The 12,327-nt window shown below is 48.0% G+C and overlaps 1 protein-coding gene across 1 annotated transcript in view; it reads right to left on the minus strand.

Moving 5' to 3' along the window:
- Window positions 1-6,591: 6,591 nt before the first annotated feature.
- The window catches only part of LOC147710146 (E3 ubiquitin-protein ligase TRIM39-like), a 145,201-nt gene continuing 139,465 nt past the window's right edge, over window positions 6,592-12,327 (minus strand). Inside the window, exon 6 of the mRNA XM_086920842.1 lies at window positions 6,592-7,392. Coding sequence (XP_086776968.1) covers window positions 6,881-7,392 — 512 coding nt within the window. The 3' untranslated portion in view covers window positions 6,592-6,880. The remainder of the gene's footprint in view (window positions 7,393-12,327) is intronic.

A 12,327-nucleotide genomic window follows, 5' to 3' on the forward strand; every position in this document is an offset into this window, starting at 1 on the left:
ACACCCAGATTAAACTTGTCAACAAGTGAAATTACAAGTTTACACGCCTCACCAGTTCCTAAGCCCCCGGGTCATATCCCTAAAACACCTTCACATGGATGACAAACCTCCCTGGTTCCCAGCAATGGTAACAGCTGATAAGCTCCTGTCAATCAAAGAAAATCAAAAATGCATGATGTGCTCGTTACTCAGTTCCAGGCTTTATCACCCCATTTCTTCCTACTTCATCCATATTTAAACTCCCACCAAGCCTTTCAGTAGGATCTAGAAGTTACTGATACAGAATGTTTGGCAAGTTCCAGCGTGCTCATTGCCCCAGTGACCAGATGTCCTGTTGCAACTTGGTTGTCATCTCTTCCGTTTCTAGGGCGAAACTTCGAAACCTCTTCCACCGCGAACAAGATGAAGTATCAGCAATGTCATTGCTCGTTCCAGGAATATGATTTGCTCTAAAAGCAATATTGAAATACAGACAACCCTACAACCCTTCCGCAAGAGCCGCGAAACGCTCAAGTCCTTGCCTTCTGTTAAACAACTCCACCCCTGATACGTTATCCACGTTGAACGTTAATCTTCTGTTCATCAGTTTCACACCCCACACCACCAAAGCAACCGCCAGTGAAAAAGTCATTGTTCTGCACACCGCCATCCATCCCAGAACAAGCCACAACCAAGGGTCTCTTGATCAGACAAAATCTGCACATGCCAATTTGTCTTATCCTCTGCAAAAACATGCTTACTCTGTTTAAATTCTCAATAACATGCTAGCATACAGGCAGATATGACTGAGGAGCTACTGTCATTCACCCTCTGTGGTGCTGTAAATCCACCCCTGACATGACAAAGACCAACCTTGTACAAAACATTCTGCCAGCCCTGACCACTCTGCATGCAAAACTGAGAGGCACCAACAAACATTTAACCTTATGGAGCGCCAACTTCCGCTCTTTGCACGCCTCTTCTACCAATAAAACAATCTCTTGCTTTGTTTACACATCTAGCTTCACACAACATTAACACAATGCCTCAAACATCATGTACAAGGCCCTTCTACGCACGATGTACAAATGTTGTTCTATCTTCATCCACTGGGGGACAGAACTGTCTACATGAGGGTCCCTATGGACCACCCCCCAACCTCCAGAGTATCACTAGGTGCATCTGTCTGTCCCCTCTATTTTTTGTGTATGGTCCTCAGCTGTGTATTTGTGATTAAAGTACTTTTAATTTTTCAAGTAAAAGCACTGGCTGGACAATCATTTAACTGTATTCTGCTTTACAGAGTTCTTGGTTTCTAACCCGCACCTTCTCCTTGAGTAAGCCTCGGACAGCTCGAATTTACTACTCTGAGAGTAAAGGGGGAGGGGTTCACTTGGTGCTCAGTCTTGGACCCCACAGTAAGGTGAAGCCCCAGGACACCAGTGGTAACAGGCTCTCTTTGTTATAGTTGGAGTCCAGTTACCCCAGATCGACACAGAGCTCCTGAAAAAAGTTCGACAATTGCAAGCATTGGAAATTGATCTGTTTAGTATGTTTTTGTAAATGTTTTGCTGGTAATATTAATTTATCACCAGTAAAATTCTTTTTAATCTGATATCTATACTACTATTATAAAGGAAGAACTTTGCACCTTTGAGGCGGGTAAACTCTGGAACCACAGCGCCAATCCACACACCCGATACATCATTGTAATCGTCAGGGTGTGCAGATGGACATAGGCTATATAAAGTATAAATATATGCGTTATATAAAAAATGAACATAAAAAAATAAAGTAGTCCCTTCGAAGTAGCGCCGGCCGCGACCTGCTGACTTCAGGAGTGCGGGGAGGAGCGGCGTCCATGAACGTGAGGAAGAGCGGTGGATATGGCGCGGGGGAGGAGTGGTGAGGACCGGCGGACAGGCGGAAGGAGTGGTAAGCGGTGAAATGAGGAGCGGCGGCTGAGGTAAGGCTCCCGGCAGGCGGGGGTCGGGCGGCCAGGCGGGGGTCGGGGAGGGCGGGCGGGGGCCCGGGCTGCACGACCTGAGTACTGTAAGGCTCCGGGCAGGCGGGGGTCAGGCGGGCAGGCGGGGGTCGGGGCGGGCGGGGACCCTGGCTGGCAGGGGCCCGGGCTGCACGACCTGAGTACTGTTGTAGTTCCAGGTGTTCCAGGCATGGTTCTGCACACTGCTGTGACTACAGACTGCAGTTTAGAGGGCACTCTGCGGGCGAGGGGCAACACTCCGCCCACAGCCGGGGACGGATCCAGACCCGCTCAGTCACGCATCCCTGGCGGGCCGGGGTCAGGTGCACTGACGAGGCCAAATGCAGGGCACGGGTAATGGCAGTACAAAGCGGCCAAGGGGCGACGAGAGTGGCCCAGGTGAGGGGCGGGCAGGGCCGGTGCCAGGCTGCAGTCACAGAGCCTCTGTTGTGCGGCCTCCGGAGCGGGGCGCCCGGCCCTGTCTCATCCCCTGATGGGCCCTAATGGAGGGGTGCGGTGAGCACAAAAGGCCTTTCAGCGCCGCAAGAGCCACAACGAGAGCCTTGTCGCCGGAGCAGGAGGGAGGGGGACTGCTGCCTGCACCCTGGACGAATAGCACTTCGAGGCCACAGCTGCCTGCACCCTGGACAGATAGCACTCCGAGGTGCGATGGAAGGATAGCGCTCCGAGGTGCGATGGGAGGATAGCGCTCCGAGGTGCGATAGAAGGATAGCGCCCCGAGGTGCGATGGGAGGAAAGCGCTCCGAGGTGCTACTTTCACTGTAGATGGATAGCGCTCCGGGCCGGAACTAAATGCTGTCACACTGATGGTCTATTGTGAGGCATCGCTAAACTCTCTGACACCTGCAGGGGGTGCTGATAGCGCTCCGAGGCCTGCCTCCAGCGCTGATAAGGTATTGGCCCTCAGTTAGGGGTAATATCACCATCGGCATGCAAGGAGAACTGAATGTTTTCTGAGGAATGAGCTATAACGCTCTGAAGGGTGTTCTGAGAGCGGAGAACGCTCTAGGCACCGGGCCGGATTCACAAAAGTAACAGACACTTATGAGTAAGCTTACTACGTTTTAGTGTTCAAAGTAGTAAGTTCAGCAGTGCATTCAGTGATATTACAACACCCTCCCATAGAAAATAAGGGATGTAGGGACTTAAAACCAGTTAATACTGCAAATTAAAAATAAATAAATACAATTCTTATTTTAAATAGATTTAAAAATAGTGTATTTTTAAGATTTAACTATAAAATATTTTAATCACCTATTTTGAATTTAAAACTATGCAACCATACATGTAATTATTAAAAAATTAAATGCATTTTAATCTATATCTATCTATATCTATTTCTATACTACTAATATAAAGGAAGAACTTTGCACCTTTTGAGGCGGGTAAACTCGGGAACCACAGCGCCAATCCACACACCCGATACATCATTGTAATCATCAGGGTGTGCAGATGGACATAGGATATATAAAGTATAAAAATATGCGTTATTAAAAAAAAAAGTAGTCCCTTCGAAGTAGTGCCAGCCGCGACCTGCGTGCTGACGTCAGGAGCGCGGGGAGGAGCGGGGTCTAGGAACGCGAGGAGGAGCTGCGGACATGGCGGGGGGAGGAACGGTGACAAACTGCGGAATGGCGGTGAGGACCGGCGGACAGGCGGGAGGAGCGGTAAGCGGCGAGGAGTGGTGAAATAAGGGGAGCGGGGGAGGAACGGCGGTTGAGGTAAGGCTCCGGGCAGACGGGGGTCGGGGCGGGCGGGGGTCGGGGCAGGCGGGGGTCGGGGCGGGCGGGGGCCAGGCCTGCTTGACAATGTAGGGGCGGGCGAGGGGCCGGGCTGCTGCACAATGTTGGGGTGGGCGGGGGTTGGGGACGCCTGATTGCTCCCGGACAAGGTCGGGACGGGCTGCTAGTTGTTAATATTTGTATTGAAGTAAACCAAAACTACACCCCCAGTATTCATAATGATCTTAAATGAATGTCTAAGGCTTGGAGGTCCATTTCTCAGTGACGTCAGCTGCGCGGGGAGGAGCGGCGCCTAGGAACGCGAGGAGGAGCTGCGGACATGGCAGGGGGGGAGGAGCTGTGATAAACGGCGGAATGGCGGTGAGGACTGGCGGACAGGCGGGAGGAGCGGTAAGCGGCGAGGAGCGGTGAAATGAGGAGAGCGGGGGAGGAGCGGCGGCTGAGGTAAGGCTCCGGGCAGACGGGGGTCGGGCGGGGGGCGGGGGCCCGGGCTGCTTGACAATGTCGGGGCGGGCAGTGGGCCGGGCTGCTGCACAATGTTCGGTGAAGTGAGGAGCTCGGGGGAGGAGCGGCGACTAAGGTAAGGCTCCGGGCAGGCGGGGGTCGGGGCAGGCGGGGGACAGGGTGGGTGGGGGCCCGGCCTGCTTGACAATGTCGGGGCGGGCGGGGGCCGGGCTGCTGCACAATGTTGGGGTGGGCGGGGGTTGGGGAAGCCTGATTGCTCCCGGACAAGGTCGGGACGGGCTGCTAGTTGTTAATATTTGTATTGAAGTAAACCATACTTTAACCGGGGCGGGCAGGGGTCAGCTGCAGCCATTGGTGGCAGCATGAAGGTTTATATAAATGATACAATACAGTACAATCATTAGAAAGTCGGAGAAGCCCCTGCCAGGAGTGTAACCTGTGATGTCTAGAGCATGAGTCTCGCAGATGTGCCTCAACCTACTGAGCTACCCTATAAAAGGACGTCATGACACTAACGCTGAAAGAGAACATACTCAGCCCATGTCTTACTCAAGAGACAAGAATTACATCCAATCTCCATGAAGCAAATACGAGGATATTAAGAAGCAGAAACCCCTAAAAGGAGGAAGAGGTGACGAGTATTGCACAATAATCCTGCAGCATTTATAACTCAGAGCAAAATCATTTTGCTTTGCTTGAACTGGTGTCAAAATCTCACTCTACGTGACCCCTCCAACCTCTGACAGTTTGGATCAACACCGCTGTGCATTTTGGGACTTGTAGTTTGATGTTTTCTATTAAGATCCTCGTTATCTCAGTCCCAGCATGCACTGGCGTCGGCTTGAAAGGCAGATTTGCTTCTCAGTGTCACACATCTAGTTGATATTCTTTAAGTTTCATGACAAAAATAGATTCTACTTTTAATACAGGATGGCCTGTAAATACACAATAACGTCTGGAAAAAATGTTGGAGACAAGTTAATTCTACCTAATATGTTTGCAGGACCTGGAATGTTTGTGGAGTCATGAAAGCCCCGCAGGAGGCTATTGTGTTGTATTTGTGCTGCTGGAATAACATTATTGCACATTGTTCACAGAATCTGCATGTCTTTGCTACATACACATTTCATAAATTACAATAGTGGCTCGTGCAGCAGGGCAGATGTTGCACAAGAAAACAACTTGTACATGATGGTCTGTAATTGTGATGGAATCTTTGCAGTTTAGGAACTGCAATATTTAAAAATAGTTCTGTATTGTGATATATCTTCACTGGCCTCGTCATGCTCACGTTACAAAAACACTGTCCTCAGAAAGAAGTTTTAAACCCTTGCAAATAAATATCAGCTTAATTCACAGGTGTATAACAAATGCATTAACATTTAAGGTAAAAAGGAGAGACAAATAGATACCCACTTAATAGGTAATTTGTCCGAAGGGAAACTAGAACACCTGGATTAATTGCGGCTTCACAGCGTAACCAAATTTTGTGATCCTGGAAAAATATTTGATTTCACTGATGGTCCATTTTCTTCCTTATCCCATATGAAAGCACCTTCAAAACCGTGAGTTTAGAATAGCAGCGCTACAAAAAACGATTGCGTTTGAATTAATGGATCTAAAAGAATCTGGGCAGAGCCGGCTTTAGAGTTAGAGGCGCCAGGTGTGACAATATTTATTTGTGCCCCTCCGCCCATGACACCATTTCCAAATATTCCCTCACCCCCACCTTTCAACAGTGGCACCCATCTCTGTAGCGTCCCTCTCTCATACGCATGTCTTTTGTTTTATAGCGCTACTCATGCCAACTCGTAGGTGTCAGAGCACTTTACACCAACACACACATTAACGGAGGCAATGAATCTTATATGTGTAAATCAGTCTATAGGAAATGTTGCACAAACCAATGAGGATTAACGTTCTGTGTTCTGCATGTACACGTTCTTTGCAGCCGGCATATTAACCCTCTGCGCTACTTAAGGATGAGTTGAAACTGTGACAAGACCAAACTTCGATCTCTCTCCAGCAGGAACATTATTCACCTGTGTCATCTTGACATTTTTATTGTTGCCTGAAACCTGCTGGACACACAAGGAAGCAGCAGGTGCTTTTAAAACCTAAAGTTATTTCTGCACACATCACTGCTCCCAGATTAGGGCAGGTGCGGCTGCACCGGTCGCACTGTCCTAAAGCTGCCCTGAATCTGGGTTACATACAGGGTTCACGTGACAACTGTCTTGCCTCTGAGGTCACTAATATTAGCACTGTTGTTGGGCGGGGCATGACTGGTTTCTAAGTTCATGGTTAAAAACAATCACTTTCAATAAGTCCTTCTCAGCGCAGCGCTATAATGTGTATATTAATGTCAAAGCTCCATGTGTGAAAGAAATACACATTTTTGAAGTTTAAAGAGACTTTATCATATGTTACATGATGTCTGCTGCATAATTCACACGGCAAACATTTCCTGCCCTTGTTTTAAAAAATGTACAAGGATAAGAGATATGTAGCAGTCAGTTTCACATGAGGCTTCTGGGTGTCATGGCAACATGTGGGAGGGTCGTTGTGAAGAAGATTCTTTGGAATGTTGGTGTTTGAAGATTCTTTGGAATGTTGGTGTTTGAAGATTCTTTGAACTGTAGATGACAGTTGGGGAGAGGAAGGGGGGGGGGGGGGGGAGGAGTCACTCTCACACCAGCCTCAGCTCCGCTCCTCCATAGAGATAGAAGTACGGGAAGAGCCCCTGTGTGAAGGGGGCCTGCGGGAAGGTGTAGAGAAGCTCCATGGAGACAGCATTGTACAGGGACAGCCGCCCCCCCTCGTAGTCCAGATACACCCCCAGCTTCAGGGGCTTCTCACGTGGGGACAGAGGGGTCTCAGGGGAGGTGAGAGCCTCGTACTGACCCCCCGACCCCCGCACAGCCCAGACTCCCCTCTCAGGTGACCATGTGAAGAAGCCCTTCCTGTTCACAGACTCCGCTGCGACCCCCACATGCCACGCTCCCCCCTCCTGCAGCAGCTGCACCTCCCAGTAATGTTTGCCGGAGGTGAACCCCTCGCTCCCCAGCACACAGTAGTAGGTGGTGAATCTCTTGGGGGTGTCCGGCAGGCGCTGTGCTGTGTCCGTCTCTCTCACACGTCTCCCTCCCTCAGACAGGAGGAGCCGAGGATGAGCCGTGTCAGGATCCAGAGTCACCATCACTGCAGAGAAGAGATTCACAATTAGAGATTTAATGACGCAAATAAAGGCTGCAATTACTGCTTCTGTTTTACATATGATTAATTTAAACCACATCTGGAAGGACCCCGCGGCGCTAGAGAGCGCAGCACTGGACTGCTCACTACACTAAAGCGCGCAGCACTAGACCGCTCACTACACTAAAGCGCACATTCATCTAGAGCACACACTAAAGCGCGCAGCACTAGACCGCTCACTACACTAAAGCGCACATTCATCTAGAGCACACACTAAAGCGCGCAGCACTAGACCGCTCACTACACTAAAGCGCACATTCATCTAGAGCACACACTACACCGAACAGCAAACTGCACTACATAGACAATGCATTCAACTACACCCTACACTGCACCTCTCAGCACATACTACACCACACTACCACACAGTAACATATACAAGAAGAGTACTGTACTAGTCAGTACTCTATATTACACGGTACAGAGGAAGAGAGCTACTAGAAGGAATACAGTACTAGTCATAACACTATATTAGATGGCGCCGAGTGAGAGAGCCTCTAGGAGGTATAGAGTACTAGTCAGTACACTGCATTAGATCGCACTTAGTAACAGAGGTACTAAAAGTGTACTGCACAAGGCAGTACACTGCACTGGATGGTCAGTGTGACAATGCTACTCCAAGGCATACAGTACTAGTCAGTACACTGTGTTACCTGGCACAGAGTAACAGAGCTACTCCAGGATACCCAGTACTAATCAGTAAACTGCACTGGATGGTACTGACTGATAGAGCTTTTGGAAGGTACACTGTACTAGTCAGTACACTGCATTGGATGGCCAAGAATGAAATACACACTCCAAGGTCTACAGTACTACACATTACACTGCCTTCGATGGTAGTATATAATATATGGTATAGAGTGGGAGAGCTACTAGAAGGTATACAGTACTAGTCAGTACAGTACATTTGAGGGTACACAGTGACAGATCTACTCGAAGGTGTACTGTACTAGTCAGCGCACTGCATTAGATGGTATTGAGTGACAGAGCTACTGAAAGGTAAACTGTACTACCCAGTACACCAGATTAGTTGGTACAGAGCAACCGAGCTACTCCAAGGTAGACAGTAATAGTTAGCACACTGCATTAGTTGTGACAGAGTTATTCCAAGGCGTACTGTACTAGTCAGTACTATATAATATATGGTACAGAGTAGGAGAGCTACCGGAAAGTAAACTGTACTAGCCAGTACACCAGATTAGTTGGTACAGAGCAACAGAGCTACTCCAAGGTAGACAGTACTAGTCAGCACACTGGATTAGTTGTGACAGAGCTATTCCAAGGCGTACTGTACTAGTCAGTAATATATAATATATGGTATAGAGCAACAGAGCTACTTCGGTAAACGGTACTAGTTAGTACACTGCATCGGATGATAGAGTAAGAGAGCTACTAGAAGGTGGACTGTACTAGTCAGTACACAGCATAAAAATGTTAGAGTGACAGAGCGATTAGAAGGTAAACTGTTGTAGTCAGTACATTAAATTAGATGGCACAGAGTGTGAGACCTACTCCGAAGTGTACTGTACTAGTCAGTGCTATATAATATATGGTACAGAGTAGGAGAGCTACTAGAAGGTATACAGTACTAGTCAGTGCACTGTATTAGATGGTAATGAGTGACACGAGTGATACAAGGATGCACCGCAATCCCAGGAGCGGATCGGAGAGGCTCAGCTCCTGTGGGCCTCCGGCCCTTGCTCCGGTCTGGGTGCATTGCTAGAGCTCAGAGCTTGTACCAGCGTGCACTGGCACCCCCACGACTCCGCTCCGAAGAGGAAGTTCCCTGTGCGGTCCTAGCGGTCCCTTGGCAGAGAGGTCTCAGCAGAAGGGCTCCAGCAGCAAGACATTGGCGTGGGCAGCAGTAGCGGTAGTGTGGCCCTGCGTGGGACATTTACCAAGCTCAGGCTCGCTCCGTTCAGCTTCGGCCCCTTTGCGGCTGGGATATTCAGGATAGTCCCAGAAGTGTGGCTGGTGAACCGGCGAGGACACAGGGGCAAGAAGAAGGAAGTGACACTGGAAGCAACTAGAGCTGGGGATTATACTTAAGAACCCAGGAGGCAGGTGGTTGCAGGCAGTGGCATAACAAAGGCCCACGCAGCCCCCATGGTGCAGGGGGAACCTGGGCTTCAGGGGGCCCCTCAGCACAGTACTCAGGCCTGAGAGCTCCGGATTAAATGCAGAATGTGTCCCCTCCATGTAACTTGCAGGGAGGCACCCTCAACTTTCGTTACGCCACTGGTTGCAGGTCTGGCCAGTGCTGCAGTAATCTCCGCACAAGGCCGGTGCCGCATGCTCCTTCGGATGTCTGCACCTGTAGGTGACGGTCCAACACGCCAGTGGCCCAGTGAAAAAAAAAACTCCCACTAATAGCCTTGCTGGGGCAAAGACTTGTGTCTGACTTTGCGTGTTGAAGTAACCATCTTGTGGTTATGTGGGGTGCGCAGTGTAATCTTTAAGTCCATGACAGCGCATAAAGTGGAAAACCCGCAAAGGTACTCACCACATGACGGCTATTATATTTACTGCGTAAATTTAGATACTCAGTATAGCGAGATTGATAGGCCCACTATGAGCTCAGAAAGAACAGGCCAATAACTGCTCGGCGTAGACAAAAGTGTTCCAATCGGTTGATATTAAATAAAATGAAACCCATGCAAGCAGAGGCTACAACAGAACAAGAAGGGGGGTACCGCTTATGGTTTACTTTTGTGAAACCGAATAAAGTTTATTTGATCGATTGATTGATTGATTGATTGAACAAGAAGGGGATTTTCTTCAATTATAGCAGAGGTTCAAACTACCAGCAAAATAGTAAAGGGGGAAATCAAGACGAAATTCTTTTTTTTTTAAAGAATCCAGTGACTGCTTTACTTACATATCACAACAAGGCAAGTGGATTACAAGCCTGCTACGTGCATTTTAACCTGTTTTTTCCGAAATAACACCCAAAACTCAGAAGATATCTTTAAAATCTGTTACCTCCGCAGAAATTAAAACTAAAAAACCTGCCTTCCCGTGGGAGGACTGGACGAAAAGGAGCTTTCGAGCCATGGAGAGAAGGTAAACTCAGGTGTTGAGCTCATTGAAGTCAGAATGACTCCGGGATTTTGCAGTCTGAGTTGGATATAGTTCCTGACAGCGCATAAAGTGGAAAACCCGCAAAGGTACTCACCACATGACGGCTATTATATTTACTGCGTAAATTTAGATACTCAGTATAGCGAGATTGATAGGCCCACTATGAGCTCAGAAAGAACAGGCCAATAGCTGCTCGGCGTAGACAAAAGTGTTCCAATCGGTTGATATTAAAAAAAATGAAACCCACGCAAGCAGAGGCTACAACAAAACAAGAAGGGGGTACCGCTTATGGTTTACTTTTGTGAAACCGAATAAAGTTTATTTGATTGATTGAACAAGAAGGGGATTTTCTTCAATTATAGCAGAGGTTCAAACTACCAGCAAAATAGTAAAGAGGGAAATGGAGACGAAATTTGTTTTTTTTAAAGAATCCAGCGACTGCTTTACTTACATATCACAACAAGGCAAGTGGATTACAAGCCTGCTAAGTGCATTTTAACCTGGTTTTTCCGAAATAACACCCAAAACTCCGAAGATATCTTTAAAATCTGTTCCCTCCGCAGAAATTAAAACTAAAAAATCTGCCTTCCACTGGGAGGACTGAGCAAAAAGGAGCTTCCGAGCCATGGAGAGATGGTAAACTCAGGTGTTGAGCTCATTGAAAAGCCAGAATGACTTAGGGATTTTGCCGTCTGAGCTGGATACAGTTCCTGAGCGATTGGTTCTTAATTCCAATGGCCACTGGCGGCTAAATGTGTAATAGAGCCAAACACTGTCCTGACAAAGGGCAAGGTTAGGCAAGTGATAGTTGAGGTGCACCAACCATTTAATTCCAACGATAACAGCTTTAAGCCTCAACTTTCAGGCTTGGACGGCAAGGATCCTGTCCAGGGAACAAAACAGTAAATTATTAATGGTATTTCTCTAATAGGGCTGTCGAATTCCATTCGAGTTCTGGAGGAAGACTCAATTGGATGAGACCTTTCCACTCGCAGGTGGAGCCACAGGCAAAGCCTGTGTTGATACAGGGAGAAGGAATACCTCTGGCTGCCCCCCCCTTATCACTGTCTCCAGACATCTCCCGACAAGCTGAAGTACTGGACCGCCACTCCCCTTGTCGGAGAGGAAACGACAACAATACGTGGGATATTTTGCTTAGTTCATTTCAAACTGTCATCGAAGCCTTACCGTACCAGTCTAGTAAGTCAGACATCTAGGTGGACTTATTCAATACAAAAGCTCTCTACATTCCAGAGGGCACAAGTTGACACACAATATGTTCCTGCTTGTGTCTGCAGTCCAGTTTTAGATAAACTGGCATCGCTCCCTGGATTAGTAGACTCTGTTTTGGACGACATTAAGCTGCAGTTAAAGACATCTCCAAGAACAGTGGATGTTACCACACCAACCAATTCCGACAATTGTGCTCCAAATAATAAAGTTCCTTCCCAAAAAAACAACACAATTAGGAAAGGTTACAGAGGAGCCAAGTGAAGTAATTTCGGAACAGCAGCGAGGTGGAACCGAAAGGTCGTTAACTAGCAGCTGCCACAGAAGAACTGAAAGCTGTGGTGTCTCTCTGCTTTGTCCACCTCACAAAACTAGTATAGATCTGGGAGAACCAGTAACCCATATTATCCATACTTTATTAAGGTGCAACCCACTTGAAGACATCACACAACCGACTAAAAGACAGCGTAAGGGGCTTATGAAAGCACATAGCAAAAAGTCACATTTTGGGAAAGAGTGGATCGCATGCTAGTCAGTCTGGTCAAGTCTACCCAATTTTAAAAACAAGCA

Source organism: Lissotriton vulgaris, chromosome 5 (genome assembly GCF_964263255.1).
Source record: "Lissotriton vulgaris chromosome 5, aLisVul1.2, whole genome shotgun sequence".
Classification (NCBI taxonomy): domain Eukaryota; kingdom Metazoa; phylum Chordata; class Amphibia; order Caudata; family Salamandridae; genus Lissotriton; species Lissotriton vulgaris.